This window comes from Molothrus ater, chromosome Z (genome assembly GCF_012460135.2).
Source record: "Molothrus ater isolate BHLD 08-10-18 breed brown headed cowbird chromosome Z, BPBGC_Mater_1.1, whole genome shotgun sequence".
NCBI lineage: Eukaryota > Metazoa > Chordata > Aves > Passeriformes > Icteridae > Molothrus > Molothrus ater.
Genome location: NC_050511.2, coordinates 69,178,079 through 69,198,296, shown reverse-complemented (window position 1 = coordinate 69,198,296; position 20,218 = coordinate 69,178,079). Strand labels below are relative to the sequence as shown.

The window sequence follows — 20,218 nt, the reverse complement described above, 5'->3', positions numbered from 1 at the left end:
GATGAGGATGATGTGGGTTTTGATAATGTGTGTGACAGCCAGTAGGTAAAATTACCCCACAACTTTCAGCTTCTCAAGGAAATGTTTTGAAGCAAGCCTGGTCTGCTCCTGAGAGAGTAATGGATTTATATAGGCCTTTACCATACAACAATTTCTTGTACCCAGTTTCAAATGAGCCAATTTCCACCAGCAGTTGCATCAAAAAATGGACCTTTGTATTTATGTGTAAACAATGAATTGTCTCCATCCTTTTAGTGCTGTTCTAGGAAATGGTTGTTATTGCTTGTCCTCTCTCTCTTCCTAGAACTGATTACTGAGTAATTGAGCACAGTGTCTGATACAACAGTGAATACAGCTCATCAGATATTTCCATTTTTACAAATTTTTCAAAAATTCAGACTGAATTTTTGACCATTCTATAAATTATGGGGTTTTTTTCAAAGCAAAAACAAATGGAAAAAGAGTTTTTCCTCTCAGCCTTGGCTAAAAACTCCTTTATTGCTTTTAAAGGCTGGCAGTACTGCTGAACAGACATAGATGCTGGACAACTTGATGTGAACTATTTCAATCCTGCTTCTATGTGAATTAAATTTCAATACAATTTCTCACCCTTTCACTGGAAGGGGGAGGTGTTTAGATCACCCCTGGGAAATGTCTGGTAATTAAGAGTGATTTCCAGAGTTTAACAAAACGCTGTAATTGCTGCTGGAGACGCAGGCTCTCAGCAAGGCTATACACCTGATTGAGCAATCATTATAGGATATAAAGAATAATTTTACAGGCTATAAGGATATAATAATCCTTATAGGATATAGGGAATAATCGACAGCTGTTTGTGTGTAGCTTTATCTGTGATACTGACACAGGAGTGCACGTTCCTTTGCTCTTCCACAGTCCTTAATTTTTACTGCACATTCTTCAAATAGAAATATTTATAAGCTTTAAAAATAATCTTTACTGCTGGTGGGAGCAGGGACCTGCTGTCCCTGTGGAGACTGAGCACTCAGTCCTGGGGCATCCAGGGCTCCCTCTGCTCCTCAGCCTGGTGGTGGACTCAGAGGCAGAGCCAGCTGCTCTTTGGCAACTTGACTTTGCAATAGTCAGTACATGAAATGGGGGAATAGCTTCTGTCAGGGGGCTTAGCTTTCCTGGCAGGTTGCAAACATCCTTGTACAGCTCTGGAGCTGATTTCTGAAGGGTCAGAAATGAAGGGAGTCAGGAGAGGCGGCACTGACGTGCCTGTGTCCTCTCTGAGAGCACAACTGCACGAGCCCAGAGTGCAGACAGGCTTCCAGGGACAGAGCAGCACGGCTTCTTCTTCATTTCCTCTGAGAGCAGAGGTGCTGCTGTGGTGCAGGAGGAGGCTGTGATGATGTGGGGCCTGTTCTGTGCCCCGTGGTGCCCTGGCTGGTTCAGTAGGACTGAACCTGCTCTGCCCTAGACTGGAGAGCTCTGGCTGCCTGTTGTCTGCAGGGATCTCTGTTTGCTGCAGAACCAACTCCTGCAGACCCAGAACTGCTCAGCTTTGGGCCAAGGCTTCTCTGAGCCACCCTGGAGGGGCTCCGCATCCTGCAGGGTCCATCCCACAGCATGTCTCCCTCCTCTGCAGCACACTGGGGATCCTCTCTTGGGTTACAGTCGCTGTTCTGAGCGTGGAGAGAGGGCCTGCAGTGGAAAAAATGTTTCCTGAGTTCCTTCATGATGGGTTAGCATTACCAAGGAGCCCTGTGGTGGGACCCTGTGGTTACCTGAAGCTAAAAACCCACAAAACTAAGGTCAGGAAATGCAGCACTCCTGCCACAGTCTCTTCCTGTCACAGAGGAGATCCTCTATTGTATTTGTGCTCCCCCCAGATGAAGGCAGGAATGATGAATCTGGCTCCATGTTCTCAGAAGGCTAATTTATTATTTTATGATACTATATTATATTAAAGAATGTTATACTAAACTATACTAAAGAATACAGAAAGGATACAGACAGAATGCTAAAAGATAACAATGAACACTCCAGACTCTTTCCAGAGCCCCAACACAGCTTGGCCCTGGTTGGCCAAAGAGTGAGAACAACTCACAGCCGAATGCAATGGAACAATCACCTGTGGGTAAACAATCTCCAAACACATTCCAGACAAGCAAAACACAGGAGAAGCAAATGAGATCAGAATTGTTTTCCTTTTCTCTGAGGATTCTCATCTTCCCAGGAGAGAAATCCTGGGCAAAGGGATTTTTTTCAGAGAAAGTGAATGCCACAATCCTCTCCACCAAAATTCTCTGAATTTAGGCATCCTGGCTCTTTCTGCATGGACAATAACAGAACCTAGGCAGGGACTTGTTGTGAATCTTCTTGCTCTGTTCCCTTGCAGAATATGCACAGCTGGTCCCAGGGTTTGTGTTTCCCTCCTGGCTCCTGTTCAGGGTCTGGCTTGGAGAAAAGCTGCTCAGCCTGTGCCCTGCTCCTTGGAGAGATGTCATCCCTCTCAACTGAGACCTGTCATCTGATTCTGCTTAGAGGGGAAACACAAATTACCTGGAACTGAAAGGCTTTTTTTTACTGTTGTTACAAATATTTAGAAACCAATTTTTTTGAGGCTTTCTGACAGCATGCTTTTCATGAGCAGGCACAGATCTGTCGTAACTGGAGGATTTGGTGAAACTTTCATTCAAAAGGTTTCTCTGGAATGGGCTGAAAATGGGAAGAAGGAGTAATCTAGTTGATGTGTCTTTCATAAAAATAGTCACTCACCCCCTTGCTGAGTGAGTGCTGTAAAATGTTGTTGTTCTGCAGAGGTGCTTGCTGCAGGCATTTTGTCTAAAACATGTATTCTCTCAGAATTCTGGGTTGCCTGTCAGCTGTCACTGTAGGCCCTGGCTTCCCCACATCTCAGTTGTTGTAGTCTACTCTTGAGCCTGAAAGGTTGACAAATGCAGAATGGGCTTAGGACAAGCATTTCTTGTAAAAAATCCCACTTCAAACATTCATGAAAAAACGTTCATGCTTTCTGAGGCTTAACACTTGTATTTTCTATGTCACCCTGAAGGATATTGGGTAAAAATACATCTTTTTACAAACTGCCCCAGCCTTTGCATGCGTGCACATCCTTGGAAAATCCATCCCCTTGTTAGCAGAGATCAGAGGAGCAGGAAAGGTTGGTTTGTGTTCCAAAGATCCATCAGGTCAGCTCTGGGAAAGGCTCTGTTTGGAATATGAATGACAAGGAAAATGTTGATGGGAGATGCTGAGCTGCTTCATGCCTTGAGTCATCAAACAAAGCAGCTGGTATTTCTTGCTTGATGGGATTTCTGCTGTGTGGACTGACAGGGTTTCTCTTCAGGGTAAAAATGCTTTTTTAAATTCAGTATCTGTTCTGAAAGCTAGGCAAACCTCCCAATGTACATTTTGCTTGAGATTTTATCATCCTGATTTACTAACCCTGGAAATCTAGATAAAATTTAACTGATAAAGAAGCAGGAAGGTGTAAGTTCAGGCTGAACAGCAGTGAACAACATTGATAGATAATCCTATCTGGAGAAAAACAGGTTGCTTCCAGAAACAGCTCCTCCTCCTTCTTCTTCTTCAGACTAAACATAAATGAAATTGAGGGATATGCAGATGTCAAAATGTGATGGATGAACAATTTTTCTGCCTTGTATGATCTCACCAAACAACACACTTCAGGCTCTCTAACTTGCCCTAGCTTTTAGATATTTTTAATATGTTTTATGTACCACAAAGAAAGGATGAGACACATACTTTCGATTAGAAAATTATTTTAATATTTGGCCTGGTCGGGCATGAAGACTAGTGAGAGACAATCTTAATTGTTGATTCTAAGAATTAGAAAGGTGTTTCTTTTAAATTTTCTTCCTTCATTTCTGAAGATACTGGAGGAGTGACCCTGTTCAGTCCTCCCTAAGGGTGACGCTGCTCAGGAGAGCTCCTCTGTGCCTTTGCTGTCTCCTGTGACTCTTCCCACAAGGATCTGCTGCTTCCAGGAGCTCTGCAGGGAGGGCAGTGGGAGCTGTCCAAGCAGGGCTGGGCAGCCCAGTGAGTGTCCCCGGCCCTCTGCTGAAACTGGGGGTCCCAAGGCTGGCAACAGCCCAGACTGAAGGGGAAGCTGCTGTTGATGCTGTCAAAAAATTACCATTATCCAGTCTTCAGATCTGTTGTCCTCTGCAGATTTCACTGCAGAACATTTATGGATAAAAGGAGAGTTGGTTTTGGTTTTTTCATGAGACCACTGTGCTAGGAAAAAAGCATCTGTTCAGAATGACAGACTGAAAGCCTACATAAAATATGAGATGTGATGGTAGAGAGTACCAGGAGGCAAAGATTAAAGTTAACTGTTTTCAGTCTTTTCAGAATTCATACTTTATTTCATATTAACCAAATACAACAATTTCAGTATCAAAGGCGAGAACCTGATCCTACATAAACATAACATAACATGAAGTTATATTTAAGCAACTCAGATTTTGCAAGACTGATGAGAACTCCTGGGGCGGAGGCACGGGGCCTGTGTGGTTTCCATTGCCAGAGGCTGTTGTCACAGGGTGAGCAGCACCTTCCTGCAGGCCCCCAGGCATGAGGAGCAGCACAAAATAAGCTGCTCTGCGGGACAGATTGGCAGGCTATTTACAGGGACTGAGGCTGCACTCCTTATTATCCGGGCAAGGAGCTTAGGGCTCTCCTGGAGAGATAAACACGCCTTGCCCTGCAGGCACAAGGTGTTTCCAGCCCTTATGGGGAAAAGAAAAAAGAAAAAGGAAAAAAGTGTGCTTTCTGACAGCCTTTTGCATTCCTCTCCTGTTCCTTCTCCCTGAATCCTCTCCCTCCTATATTAGAAAAATCCAGCATTGTCAAGGTTTCTTTCTGTCTCTAATGTCCACATGAAGGGGTAAGATCCTGTAATTATGTGCCAGTATGTTACATCAGGGTAGATGTCTGATCAATACTTAGTTTTGCCTAGGTAATTTTTGACCCATTACTCTGAAATAACCATATTAATAACAGGTTTTCTGTAGCAGAATTGGAAACATTCATTAGCACTATTATTACTGAAAGGAAATCATGTCCTTGCTAAAAGTACAAGCTGCAGTTTGCTGTCCATTTCCACACACTGAGCTCAATGTGGGACACTGAACAAGACAATTTCCAAGATTCATTAGCTGAGAGATCTTAAACCTCCATGGAAATATTTCATCTTGCATGTCTCTGATACTGTAACAGTTTACACATTTTAATTAAAGCAAGGCATAACTTCTTAGGCTACAGATTTTTTTTTCCTTTACCTCCTCAATTGCAGGCTTAGGATTTATTTTAAATAAACGATTTTGCTGATCTATGTCATAACCATGCACAATTACATTTATATAGGATGTTCTGCCACTGTATTTTTCAGGACTCTTTCTCAGGATGATCAAGATGATAACCATTTGAAAATAGAGGATATCATTCAGATGGTAAGTTCATCTTGACAGTTAAACATAAATACTCCTACAGAAATGTTATGTGTTTGAGTCAACAAAATTTAAACCAAATGCAACTTGTAAAGTACTTCTGGATAGATATACTGTTTTTATAACAGGAATGTCAATTTCAGTTTGGAGATTGTAAGATTTTGGAGCCCCTAGCAAAAATGAACATGTCAAAACTTTAGTATTTGGATAAAATCTCAAGGTTTAAAAAAAGGGGAAGATATTAATATATGTGCAAATACAAGTGGAGAATATGCAGAGTTTATAAACTCACATTCATACTTCTGAGCTGGTGTGTGCCTGCTTTCTGAATTTCCAGCCGGGTGTTTGTGTTGTCTGCGATTGTTGTTAATCCTCATTTCTCCTGATCCTGAAGTTAATTACAGCCCTACTGAGGGCTCCCAGGCAGCTGCTCGTGCCCTGTGCCCTGTGGAGAGACCCCTCAGAGCTGTCCTTGCTTTGCAGGCAGACTGCCCCAAGCCCGAGTGCTTCGAGACGCTGTCGGCCATGGAGCTGGCGGAGCAGATCACCCTGCTGGACCACGTCGTGTTCCGCAGCATCCCCTACGAGTGAGCTTCTGCACCTGGGGGGGGCTTTGGATAACTGCCTGCCCTTTGCCCAGGCCTCTGGCAGCAGCTGGCAGCTTTATGGAGGTGGCCAGCACTCCAAAACCCACTCTTGTTCACAAGTTCTTTCATAATGGCTGATTTGGTCTGTTAGAGAATGAATTATTAATTTAATAGACTGTCTTAGTGTGAAAAGCCAGGTGTGTGCTAAGGAAGGCAGGAGCCTCCTGTGAAATGGAAAGTGTAAACCCTCTCTCTCTAAATTATTATAATTTTGAAATTAAGGGGCTCTCAGGCAAAGATATGGGAGTAAGAATAACAGGTCTGTACTAGTAAAAATAAAATAAAAATGAAATAGTACAAACAACAGAAACAAACCAGTGTCAGAGTGAGAGCAGTCCCTGTCCCCTGTGTGTCAGGGGGTGGCACAGCCCCATCCCATGGGGGCTCAGCCCTCCTGCAGTGCCAGCTGTGGCTCTGCTGGAGCAGGGATCCTGCACAAGGGGGGAGTTTTCCTCTGCAGCTCCAGGGCTGCTGCAGATGGGCCTGGGCTCCCTCTGGCAATGCAGGGCAGCAGAAGCTGCTCCTCTGGCAATGCACTGGGCAAAGGCTGCTGGGCTGTCCCAAAGCTCAGATTGGATCCAGGTAGGAATGCTTGGCTCCTCCCCTGGGCGGAGCATCTCCCCATGGGATGATGGAACTGGATCAGCCCTGCAGGGACACTCAGTGGCCATGGACAGGAGATAATTAATAATGAATGGCCATGAACAGCAGAGAACTGCCCCAGCTCTGACAGATGGAAATGGAACACACACACCCAGCTAAACCTGAGACATAGACACAAAATTAACAGACATAGGACTTAAAACAAACTAACACCACAGCGGAATAAGGACAAAAAGAAAACTACTAATAGATATATACATATCTATTATAGATATACACATAGTTATATACAGCATGAGGTTAAAAGTACCTGTTAATGTTACAGCTAGTGAAGAAATAATACAACTTAGGATTCAATTCTTCCCATCCAGTTGTTGGTGGGGCACACATTGAGATCCTTTCCCTCAATCCCCAGGGAAGCATCCATGGAATCTGTGTCCAAACTCCAGGGAAAGGTCGCAAGCACTTTCAGGGTGTAGGAGGCTTCTGCCTCTGTGGTAACTTGTGTGTCTTTTATAGTTTGTAAAACAGTCAGGAATATTTCTTTTATCTCTTCCCACATCTGCTCTCCAGACTGAGATGCTGATCCTTAGCTGGGGCCTGAGGCCTTTTGGTGCTGGCGACGATCCCTTTGGGCCTTGCAGCCCGGGTTATCTCTTCATATCTGCACCCACTGTCTGTGGTAGGGAGGGGAGGACACTCCTGGCACAGAGTGTCCCTTGGCGGGCCAGTGGCCACCAGGCTGGGGTGGGTGGCCACTACCCCCCAACTCAGCCCCTGACAAAAGGGTTTGCACACATACAAGGATAACGTGGTGTAAATGCAGTCACAGTGCTGGAAATTGGGATGAGGTGATGGGGGAGAGGGGATTAAGAGAAAAATAAATCTTCTTTACACTATTTACCATTTCAGTCAACATTAAAAATGGTATAGTGAGATGCTGGAATTAGTGTAAAGCTGTGTTATTAGCTTCCAGCATATTGAGGTATCCTTGAAATCTGCTTAGGCTGTTACAGACAGACTCTGTACTGTGTTTATGAAGATTTTTTTGCTTTTTTTTCCTCCCATCAATGTCTAGAGAGTTCCTTGGGCAGGGCTGGATGAAAGTGGATAAAAATGAGAGAACTCCCTATATTATGAAAACTAGTCAACATTTTAATGATGTAAGTACTCTCAAATACAGACTTGCTTTCTAGGAACCCCATGGACTGCCTCTGACCTCTGGTACAGAAATACTGGGTTGTGTTGCAATGTGATGTGATTTCTTATCTATTAGTGACCGAATGCTGCAGCCTCTTTGTAATTACCAATCTAAATCAAAGCAGATGAAGATTCTAATTTTCAATAATTGGTACTCAGCATTTTAGTGGCAATTTAAGAGGGTAGAACATTTTAAACTGTAGCACAGTGCCTTTCAGCCTACTGAAGAAACTTCAATTTCTCCAGAGAAATATAACACCAATGCTGTTTAATGCCTCTGTATTCCTACACGTCTTTCTCCTTTATCATTTTCCTTGAACTTTACTGGGAGACTTCCCTATCAGGTTTAGTGCTGATGGCTCGGAGACCTTCCCATTGCATCCCCAACCCTTCTTTCCTGTCCCCATCCCCTCCACCTGCCCCAAGCTCTGTTTACAATGTCCTTTCCCTGCGTTTATGAATCACAGAATTCTGGGTTGGAAGAGACCTTCCAGATCATCGAGTCCCACCCAGCCCCAACATCTCAGCTCAACCCTGGCACCCAGTGCCACATCCAGGCTTTGTTAAACACACCCAGGGATAGGGACTCCACCACCTCCCTGTGTAGGGGGACACCATATGGGTAAATGAAGGTGCTGTAGAATGTAATCTTAGCCCCCAAGGAGCTGCAGCTGGACCCTATTACTAAAGATTAGGAGCAGGCCTGATCTTAACAGGCCACACCTGTAGCCAATAAGAACAAGTGGCCTAAAAGAGTGGGTTGGTGGGAATTGGAGTGAGAGGGGTCAGATGGCTGCTGCAAGGACCAGTCAGTGTTTAGAGGAGTTGCCTATGAGAAACATTGAGGAGGTATGAAACTCTGGCGATATGGAATCCTTGCACCATAACGATAACAGAACTCTTGCTATATAAGACAACATCCCTGGGCAGCCATTCCCGAGCTTTACCACTCGTTCTGTAAAAAGCCTTCTCCTGATATCCAGCCTACATTTCCCTTGGTGCAGCTCGAGGCTGTGTGCTCTGGTTCTGTCAGTTCCTGCAGACAGAGCCCAGCCCCAGCTGAGCACAGGCACCTTTCAGGAGCTGTGCAGAGTGATGAGGGCACCCTGAGTCTCCTTTTCCCCAGGCTGAGCATCCCCAGCTCCCCTGGTTGTTTGTGTTCCAAGAGCCCTCATTTCTGTCATGCACATCTGGGGGTTCTCCTGCCTTGCCTGTTAATTCCTGACACATTGGAAGGGATGGTGCTCCATCTCCCTGACCCCTGCCTCTCTCTCTCTCTCCGTGGCCAGATGAGCAACCTGGTGGCCTCTCAGATCATGAGCTACGCGGACGTGCCCTCGCGGGCCAGCGCCATCGAGAAGTGGGTGGCGGTGGCCGACATCTGCCGCTGCCTGCACAACTACAACGGCGTGCTGGAGATCACCTCGGCCCTCAACAGGAGTGCCATCTACAGGCTCAAGAAAACCTGGGCCAAGGTGTCCAAACAGGTGAGAGGGACACGGCCACGGCGGGCTCTTGAATTTGCTGGGACCGCCGCCGTTGGAAGGAGTGATGAGTCTGAGTCCAAGTTCTCAGAAGGCTAATTTATTATTTTATGATACTATATTGTATTAAAGAATACTGTATACTAAACTATACTAAAGAATACAGAAAGGATACTTACAAAAGGCTAAAAAGACAATAAAGAAAACTTGTGACTCCTTCCAGAGTCCCGTCACAGCTTGACCATAATTGGCCAATAAGTGGAAATAATTCACATGAAACCAACCAATCAACCACCTGTTGGTAAACAATCTCCAAACAAATTCCAAAGCAGCAAAACACAGGAGAAGTAAATCAGATAATTATTGCTTTCATTTTTTCTCTGAGGCTTCTCACCTTCCCAGGAGAAAAATTCTATGCAAAGGGATTTTTCAGACAATATGACAGTGACAGTGGTGGTTCTGATTCCATTGCCCACCGTGCCCAGGGGCTGAGGCAGGGCCCCTCCTGTGAATATTTCTGCTTTTCCACCACCTGGGATGTAGGAAATGGAAAGATGGAGGCTTCCACAGATACTGAAGGGTTTGAGCTGTAGCCTTGGAAGAGGCTTGGATTGATGTAAAAATAAAAGTACACAGAAATTAAGCACAATAGTTATAAACTTGTGTTTCTATAGTTATAAGTAAGAATATGCCTTCAGTAAGTGAGAAACTTTATTGGGTAAGATGATGTAGGGTTTTATAGTGTAGTAATGTAATTGTATAGAGTAAGCTAAGAGTTTAGATGTTATAATAGAAGCATATGTGTGTATGTGTAATTTTATATATAATTTTATTATAATAAATATACATATAATAAGTATACATATAATATATGTAATATATACTATATAGTGATATATATAATATATTTATAATATATATTTCTTATAATAAATAATTGTTATCATTATATATGTATAATTACATAGAATTTTAATAGAATTTTATCCCATTGGATAAAAGCATCTGCAGTGCAGCAGAATTAAGTAGAGGTGATAGGTTGGAAAAACAAAATAAACTTTGTCACAACTTTCCAATGGATTGGAATGTTATATATTGCATTGTAATGAAGAAATTGTGACTACCTTGAGCTATGGCTGACTTCTTACTCCTCTAAAGTCTCACAGCCTTTGAGGCTGAGGCTGATGTTTATGTGAGTAAATTGTAAATTGTTTTTAGCCCAACAGTAGTCTCATCCCTTCATGAAGGTGTTGATAATTGTGGGACTGGCATTTTCTGTCCAGGAAATTTGTAGTTTATTTTTTTTTTTCTTAGGGGGCGAACAAAATGTTTTCAAGGTTATTGCCAGGGGCCAATTGGCCTGAATGGCTGAAATGTTCAAGTAAACTAAATTTAGATATTTTCTGATAGACACATCTGGGTGATTACAAACTATGGTTAAAGTCTGGTCATGTGCCTAAAATAGGAACTGCCTGTGCAAAAAGCCTTTAGGAAGGGCAGGACCTCTCAAATTCCTGAGCTTTTCTACCCAGTAAGAGACTGTTGATAAAAAATCTTCTTTCTCATTTAGGAGCTCAAGTTTAGGTGCAGTGAACGCCTCCTTTAAACCCTTACTGGCTGCTGAGAATGTCAGCAAAAACTGCCAGCCACAAAAACAAGACAGACACATTTTAAAAAGGCTGTCAGGATGAAGATAATCCACTCTTTTATGGTTTGTGTTCTAAATGGTTCAGAGAAATACAATTAACATAAATTCTGACTGTAACACCTTTTCCAGTCAGATTTTCTCAGCTTCTTCACAGCTGGTGCTACATTCTTCTATTTAAAAATCTGTTTAAAATTCTTTCAGTACAAACTTTTATAAGTGGGTTTACCTCCCAAAATTTTTGTGGATAGAATTTGTTTGGTTTTTAAACTTTTCTATTAAAAAATAAGAAACCAAGCCCACAGCAGACTGATGTTGTGGCACAGTCCTCTGATATCTATTGGGAATGCAATCTGGGTTTTTCATCAGCCTGCCACGTAGAAGAAAGTGACTCTGTCTGCCTACAGCTCTCTCTTAATCGGAAATTCAGTTTCAAATAGGATGAATTTCTCATCATTCTCTACACTCAAGTCTCAAGTCAGTAGCCTAAACAGGCTGAAAATCAAATTTATTTCACTTAGGAAGGAACCAATGTCTGGTGATGCCCACTGACAGTGATTTGTGTAAGACATGAATATATTCTCATTTACATACTCAGCATTTGTCTGGAACGCAAAATCAGCTCAGTGCAAGCTCCAAGGCAGTGACCACCCCTTGCTGTCAGTAAATGCAGCTGAGGATCCTCAGCCACGTATAGGATCTGTAATGTTCTTGTGTGCACAGCAAACTGAATTCCAGACCATCAAGGTAATAAATCTGTGGGTTTTCCTCCGCTTGCAGGGTAGCATCAGCATAAATACAGGTTCTGTATATCACTCATAATGCTGCCTAATCTCCATTTGCAGAAAGACAGGAGGAACTGCAGTAAAGCTGAGTTCCTAATTCAGTAATGCCTGTTGTACTACTCTAGGAAATGGGGTGGGAATGATAAGTGAATTACACCTTGGATAGAATCTAATTCCAGTCATTTACATGCACCAGCAATGACATCTGAAATGCATTTTCTTCCCAGACAAAAGCACTCATGGACAAGCTTCAGAAGACTGTGTCATCTGAGGGGAGATTTAAGAACCTGAGAGAAATGCTCAAAAAGTAAGCTTCCCTACAGTATTCAACTGTGTTTCGTTATAAACAGTGGATAGTTCATGTTAAAGATTAATTGGCTGTGATTAGGCTTTAAATTATTTTTTTTTTCTAATAACCTTTTAAATTCTAGGTTGGTTCTATTTGGCAATCTGACTTTGCTGCATATGCTATGATTTAATACCCCTGATGGGTAAACATAGTGGCTCCAGAGAATTACTGAAACAAATTAAACTATTTTTCTGTGTGAACATTCCCTGTTGGGGTTTCACTTACGCTGATAAACTTTTTCAATAAGTGTAAAGCCAGCTTTATAAATTGCAGTTTTTATGAAAAACAGGATTGTTCTAGTTAACAATTTTAGGGTTTGGGACTAAGCCTGTGTCAGGTCACAGACCCATTCATATGACAATAAATTATGATTCTGACAAAACATTATGAGAGGAACATAGGGACAGGACAAAGGCACAGGGATATTTCTTCTCCTGTGGCCTCTCAGCCTGCTGCAAAACAGCCTGCTGCTTTTGTGCAGCAGTCCGTAAACATTGTTTTCTTTAATTGATTTGCCGGATTGTGCTTGACATTCTGTAATTTTGGTATCCAGAATATTGCATGTCAAGTGTTCTACAATTTATGTAGAACTGATTTCAGCCGTACAAAAACCTGGGTTTTTGTGAGCTTTGTAATTGGTAGCAGGCTTTTCAGAATTGAGGGGCATAACTACCTCAGGTGATCCTGAGAGGAGCTGAGAACTGAACAGCCAGAATAATTAATGGTCTATTTTAAAAATGCCATTAATATTAGATATTGGGCAGAATGCATTCAATTTATCACAGGCAGATCAAACACAACTCAAGCAGAGCCAGAGGAGCTGTTTGTCCTGGAAAAGAAAGCAACCCATGGATTAGAACTGGGCAAAGTAATAAAGAGTTTGTGCAAGTTAGAGAAAAATGCATTTGCAAATGTAGCTGCAGGCAAATAAGCTGATTTGTTGGTTTACAGCTGTAACCCACCTGCTGTTCCCTACCTTGGGATGTACCTGACTGACCTGGCATTTATTGAGGAAGGAACACCCAACTTCACTGAGGAAGGCCTTGTCAATTTCTCCAAAATGAGAATGGTAATTTTCAGTTTCCTACATGCTTCGCCAACAAGTGTTTAATTGCATGAGTTAATTATTGATTTCATTGTAACTCCTCTAAATTTACCTTTGGAGAAGCTGCTTTGGTGCTGTGCGCTAGAGGCAGCGTTGAGAGAGCGATTACTCGACCCAGTCTTCTATCCCCACCTTCTGGCAGGCTGGGTGTTTTCACGGGCTGAATTTGTCCCCGGTTCACTTTCTCAGAAAGGACGGCAAAAAGCAGCTGCCTGGAGCTCGTGGAGGAGCAAGAAAAAGCTTTTTAAAATAACCAGAATTACAGGAATCCAGTGATTCACCAGGAAGCAGTAATCACAATGTTCTTTTCAGAGTGTGCTCTGGTCTATCTGAAAAGCACTTTAAAGTTGATGTCTCTCCCAGTGCCGTGTAATGCTGTTTTGTAACAGCTCCTCGGAGGGAGGCATGGAAATTTCTCCTCTGATCTCAGCTTAATGCCCATCTTAGGGCTACACTCTGCAGCAGCCACTCGAGGCAAAGAATGGGGAGGTTTCATTATGGGCAGAGTGTTTGCTCACTCGGGGCCGGCTGAGGAATAAATGTTTGCTTTGGGAAAGTGAAGTCCTGGGGAGCTGTTGGGGGATGATCTCTACCCTTCCCTTCGCTCCTCCTGACAGTGGAGGAGTTACCAGAGGCTAGCAGAGACACAGTAAACTCTTGTCAGGAATGAAGTGTGGCTGTAATTGTGACAGACAGGGTCCCAACCAGGTCTACAAGTAAATAAATATATAAGCTTCTTATAATGAAGCTATATATTTTATATATGTAAGTTGAAGTGATATATTTTTATATATATGTATATGTTGAATGGAACAATTTGGTGCAGAATTCTTGCTTTGTGTGGCTTGGCTGAAGCAGAGCTGTGCTTGAGCTGACATGCGTGTGTTCTTTTGAAAGATCTCACACATCATCAGGGAAATCCGCCAGTTCCAGCAGACCTCCTACCGCATCGAGCACCAGCAGAAGGTGAGGCTCCTGCTGCTCCTGGGATCAGGCTGTGGCAGCAGTGACTTGGGAGCCACAGCTGACACCGAGAGCTGAGGCTGGTGTCTTCTGCTCCCACGCGTGGAGGAGAGGACAGACAGACACATGGAGGGGTCCTTGGGGTGGTGAGACCCTCACCCCGCAGGACCTCTTTGTTTGGTGCCTTCCAAAGAAGATTTTTGCTCTTTGGGGGTTCCCTGGGAATTGCAGCCTTGGAGGGTGTGAGGGGTTCAGAGGGAGGTGTGTTCCCCCTGCCCTGAGATCCTGGGATGAGGGTCAGGAGGTGCCCCAAGCACCTGCTGGGGCTTCCTGCAATTCCTTGTGCCTTTTCCTTTCTCAGGGGTGATGCTGCTGTGGCCAGAGCTGGTCAGTGCCTTCAGAGAAGGCTCATCTCAGACTCCAAAAGGGCTGTTTGGGCTGAGGTAACCTGGCAAAGGATTTGCCCATGCCTAAGAGGAATTAATCCTAATGAATTCTCAGAGTGCTGCAGGTGCATCCTCATGCCAGCAGCATTCCAAGCAGCTGCTGGGCTTCTCAAGAAAGCAACACAAGGCGACGTCAGGACCCAAAATGTGCTGAAAGGGAAGGAAAGCTGGGAGACTTCTGTGGCAGTTCCATGCAGCCTGTCCCTCTGTGTTTCCCCACAGGTCACTCACTACCTGCTGGACAAGAGCCTCATCATCGACGAGGACACCCTGTACGAGCTGTCCCTGAAGATCGAGCCCCGGCTGCCCGCCTGAGCCCTGCACAGCCCCGCACGCAGCTCTGGGATGGGAACCACGCCTGCCGCCACCCAAACACAGCCAGACACGCTCTGACCAGAGTGCCAGCTCTCTTTTCCTATAAGAGATACAGAGTCTCACTGCCTTTCCCTCTCAGGCAACACAAACCTGTGTTGGAGGTGAAAGGCAAAGACCCTTCCTACCCAGCTTAAGCTATTTCTGCTTTGCAAAGATCATGTTTGGCACTAGGGACCATGATTTCCTGGGAAACAGGAGACTTTCCTGTGAACAGGCACTCACTGCAGCCATCTCACGTGGCAAATCAAGGGTACAGATTTAAATGGTGGTAATAGACTCGGGTGTGTTAGGATAAATAAGCAAAGTGAGATGGCTGGGTTGATGGCTAACTATGTGTTCACTGAGGCAGTAATGGCTGTGGTGTTCTCATTGTGTTAATTTCATTGAAAAAGCAGGATTTTAGCACTCATCTACTACTTGGAGTGATATTAAGACAGCATCTAGTAACTTCAGATCTGCAGTTGTTTGAAACACCTGCTGTACATTTCATGCTACTTGTTACAAAGCATTCTCTTCTTTAAATGTCCCATCAGCCTTTTCTAAGGTGACTGATTGTATCTGTATAAAAAGTATTTGTAGATATGTTTTTCATCAGTGAGAGTATTTGCAGCATGGGAAGCAAATGGACTGGTGGAATAGTTGTAAATAGTTGCCAGCTATTGAGTGAGGGACCCAGAGGAGTGGTGCAGGGGATGGAGAGTTGTGGTGCACACAGCTCTGGAAGAGGCACTTTATTTTCCTGCACCTCCTGCAGCTTCTCTGACAAGTCAGGCTACAGGGCACATTCTGGACACACTGTGGGGAGAAAGACGTGTCTGTCTGGCAGCAGGTGGTGATCAGCAGTGAGCACTTGGGGCTGCACTGGCAGTTTTGTTTTACGTGGAATCAGTAGTTTGAAAGATGTCTTTTTTGGGGGGTTGTTTTTGGTTTCTTTGGGTTTTTTTGGTCAGCCATTTGGTGTTGACTTAGCTGTAAAACTGAACGTATCAGTGGCAAACATTGAATGCCAGCAAACACAAAGTATGTATTTTTATCTGAGCTGGTAATTATCACTTGCTTTTGTTTGAGAAAATGTGCTATTTGTAAATGTTTTCAGAGCTTCTGCTTTTGTGATGTACCAGGTGGACAGATGTCATTTCTACAGTAGTTGTTGTACTTCTTGTATTTTCCTCATCAAGAGTGGCCTGTTGTAGCTGCATGGGAAGTGAGCTCAAATGCTGTAAAAGGCATCATAGTATAAAACACAGGTGTTAGCACTGTTGAAAACAAAAATTGGCTGGAAAAGTGTCCTTACTTTTCCAATGATACTCAGCCAGTTGAAGAAATAGGGCTATATCACCGTATACCTCCCTTAAATCCTCTCAGGGAGACAGATGTTTGAAACAGATTGTGACTTAGGCCTGTTTGATCTGACATCTCTTACACAGTCGTGATGCTTCTTAACGCTGGCAATGAAAAATGGACCTGCCTGGCTTGTGGTTTTTGTCTTTATTTGCACTTTAATTACATTGCTGGCCCAGCCCAGAGCTGCACAACGAGTTCCATTTGTTCTGTCTGAGTGTGAGCGCCAGCATCTACAAATGTACCTTAGCAACTGCAAATTTCATTAAGGTCCTTCTCCACAAGGACCATCTCCTTGTAAATAACTGCATGGGGAGGTGTCGCAGGGACTGGAAAATTCCTCTGTTAGAAAAGCAGACAGCAGGAGAGAAGGACATGCTAGGAACACTTTAAATAGTTCTGGCTGATGGTTGCTGTAGAAATGTTACTTATAGAAGCTTTTTGTTGTTAAAAAATGTGTTTGTTTCTTCTGACTAATGATTGACAAGAAGCTGATTGCATCCCAATGCATGATATGAGGAGAAAAAACAAAAAGAGCATGGTTTATTTGGACCACAAAACCAACTGACTGTGTATTCCCTGTAAAAAAGCAGTTACCATTCAGTAGTTTCATAAAACACTTCGAAGTAATGGAGCAGCAGGGAAAACGTGGTCCAAAAAGTGATTTCTTAACGTTGTTTCTGTTGTTTCTTTGTTAACAAAGAAAACGTGTAACAGCTGTGAGTGTGAATGGGCATCTCTGTCGTGCGCTGTGAAGTGCTGCTTTATCTGCCTGTACCCGGTTTTACCAAATCTCGATGTTCTTAGGGTTACAGGGTCCACATGCTCGTCGCGCTCCTGTCAGAGTTCCTTGCCGTGCGCTTCACACGCTGCTCCGTGCATCAGCGCTGGCTCGCAGGGCTGTGCTGTGCTCGTGTGGCCGGACCTGGGCTGTGCCCGAGGGGCTGAGCTGGAGATCGCTGGAAGCTGCTCGCTCAGCCCCTCCGGGCAAGCACGTCCTGCTCATATGCCAAAGGTTGCCTCTTGCCCCGGTGGCCGCTTTGGGTCGGAATCGGGAGAGTCGGATGCTTGATCTGTGTTCGTAGCAGCAGCAGCAGCAGCAGCAAAATTGTTTAAAAATTATTGTGGTCACAGTAATGTTTGACTTGCTGACGGCTTCATGTCGATGTTTTTGCTTGGGGATACAATGCTTTTGTTAAAGCACAGGGAAAAGTGAGGATGCACCTCGTCACCCACAGCCCTTGCCGGGGCTGCAGCCCGTGAGCACAGCTGGAAACAGCTGTTCTGCAGCCCCTGGCAGCTGGGCTGTGGGCTCGGTGCTGCACCTCTGAGTGGCCCGAGTGCCTCTGCCGGAGCGCTGCTGCATGTCTGGGCTCCGGCGATGCTCAGTGGGCAGCAGCACCCGCTTTGTGTGAGGCTTTGCCTGCTCCCAGCTCGGCCCGGCGGTGTCGCAGTGCCCAGCCCAGCGCTCGGAGGGACAGATCTCGCTCGTCACCGCCCGCTCCTCGCCTCTGCTGCTCCAGGGAGCGCTGCTCCCGCTGAGGACTCTGTTTCTGGGCTCTCGCTGTCTTTTAGGGTCTTTCCGGTCGCTCGCAGCTTTTTGCCCGCGGGAGCATCACAGCCCGGCGGAGGAGCCCCGCGGGCGCGGATGCCCCGGGCACAGAAGGGCCGAAGCGCCTCTCCACTTGCCTTCAGAGCCCCCAGCCTGCCCGCAGCGGGCCCCGGGGGCTGCTCCCAGCCCGGCGGGGCCGGGCGGCGATGGGGATAAAGCATTTTTCATCCGTAGCAGCCCGGCCGGAGCGCGGTCACCGGAGCCGGGCAGCAGCACAGACACGTCCCCGCCAGCGACGGAGAGCGCTCGCCACACGCTGACACAGGGTTAGAGTTGCCTTCACCCCCAGCCTTCACCCCCGCCCTCTGCGCCCCGACCCAGCAGCTGTTGTTAGTGAGCGAGTGCTCCTCGTGTCGGTGAAAACCTGTGGAGTTCACGGTGGCAGTGTGCGTTCCTTCTGTCCCTTTCCTCTGGCTCGTCCTGTGGCACACGGACACGCGGCTTCGCGGTGAGAGGTGGCAAGTGGCACTGATCACCCTGAGTTCGGAGTAAGGAGGGGGTCCCCGTCCTCTTTCTGCTTTCCTAGTTTTTAATACTGATTATTGTTCTGTAGGATAAAAAGGAACTTAATTATTTTAATTATTTATTAACTTAAACCGTGTTGATTTTGATTTCAGAACATGTTAATTATCCCAAATTTTCCTTCATGTGTATTATTTATTTTAAGGGTTTTACACAGACATTGTTTTGTTCGTATCGACATTCAGTCTTTCATCCTTTCACTCTTAGCAGCAACACTAAACCCTGATGATTTAAAACTCTCACCCATTGTGACATTTTTACCCACTCATAATTTCACTCACCAAGGGCAAAACCCTTCGGACCTCATTCTGATAATACCTTTGGCTTCACCGAGAGCTTTTCATAAGTCTTTGGGGATCTGGCTCTCAGCTATTTGCCTGTTACAGTTTTTGCCTCCAAAGGTCAAATGTCTCTGTCTAGGATGCTTCATGTCCAAAATGCTGCTCAGTGATGGTTGTTCTGTTGTACCTGAGGTAGTCTCTGAATTCTGTTACCTAGGGCAGTAGATGTGTGTTTATTTGACAGATGTACCTATGTGGAACGTGTTGCTTAGTGCACAATCCAGATGTTTTTTGCATGTATTGCAACTTCTCTTCTGGCCCGAGGTTATTGCTTTGTATTGTTAGTAAGGCATACCAGGCAAGCTGTTGTGCCTGTGTGCTAATAAACATCCTTTTCTTTCCTGAGTTTCAAGAGTCCTCGTTGGAATTTATTATTTTACCCCTTGTCGTGAAAAATCCAATCTACTCCTTCTGAATTACCAAGTCTCTTAGAAAAACAAGTCATTGAAGGGGAAAAAAAAAAGTGAAAATTTTGGGGTCCATAATGGGAAAGAATGGTTTGAATTACTGCATTTTACTCTCCTTTTTCACTCACAATGCATTGCAGCTGCCATGGGCATCACTGGTAATAACTGGCATTAGGTTTGGACTTGTGTCTACACATCCCTTGCTTTCTCTGGGCTGGTGTCCTGCCCTGCATTTAAAAGAACAGTAAAGGCACATTTTATACCCAGAAAAGACAGAAAACACAATGGTTTATAAGTAGGTCCTGACCCTCCCCTTGTGATAGGAAAACAAGTCACATGGAGATAAAATGAGTTGCAAATTGAAGAAAATACTTGGCAGAGGTTGGGAGTTCAAAACCAGAGCTCCAGCTTTAATCACTGGTTACAGCCCTTCTGTGTTGAACTCAGTAATTTCATGAAAACAGAAAGGTTCCTCTTAAACTTGTTTCAAGAATTAACATTTTAAATAAGTAAACAGCAATGGCATGGCAGGTCTGTGCAAGAAGGAGATACAGCAAGTGACATAATAAAATCAGCTTCTATTCAGTACTTTGTGATCTTGTGGCCACATCTCCATTCTGCTTACATTTTTAATGTTTCACATAAAAACTGAAATTAACAGAGAGCAGCTTACCCTTGAAGGTGTCAGCTACTGTCAATGGAAGAAAATAAATTATAATACTTCCCAAGCAGCCTTGTTTATAAGTGCTGCAGGATAATTTAATTTCAAGTTGTTTTCCCAGCACTTTGAACCATACATTTTACTTATGCCAAGCAGTTGTCTGATTTACATATTTATTTTAAGGCCACCATTGTAGGATCACAGACTGGTTTGGGTGGGGAGGGACCTCAAAGCCCACCCAGTGCCACCCCTGCCATGGCAGGGACACCTCCCAGT

At 44.5% G+C, this 20,218-nt stretch overlaps 1 protein-coding gene across 5 annotated transcripts in view; it reads left to right on the top strand.

Moving 5' to 3' along the window:
• The window catches only part of RASGRF2 (Ras protein specific guanine nucleotide releasing factor 2), a 131,147-nt gene extending 111,928 nt beyond the window's left edge, over positions 1 to 19,219 (top strand). For all 5 annotated transcript variants that reach the window (XM_036402968.2, XM_036402967.2, XM_054517851.1 and 2 more), the window contains exons 20-27: positions 5,399 to 5,459; positions 5,940 to 6,043; positions 7,785 to 7,869; positions 9,196 to 9,393; positions 12,048 to 12,127; positions 13,121 to 13,238; positions 14,172 to 14,240; positions 14,906 to 19,219. In XM_036402968.2, the coding sequence (XP_036258861.1) occupies positions 5,399 to 5,459; positions 5,940 to 6,043; positions 7,785 to 7,869; positions 9,196 to 9,393; positions 12,048 to 12,127; positions 13,121 to 13,238; positions 14,172 to 14,240; positions 14,906 to 14,998 (808 nt within the window). In that variant the 3' untranslated portion in view covers positions 14,999 to 19,219. The remainder of the gene's footprint in view (positions 1 to 5,398; positions 5,460 to 5,939; positions 6,044 to 7,784; positions 7,870 to 9,195; positions 9,394 to 12,047; positions 12,128 to 13,120; positions 13,239 to 14,171; positions 14,241 to 14,905) is intronic.
• Positions 19,220 to 20,218: the final 999 nt, after the last annotated feature.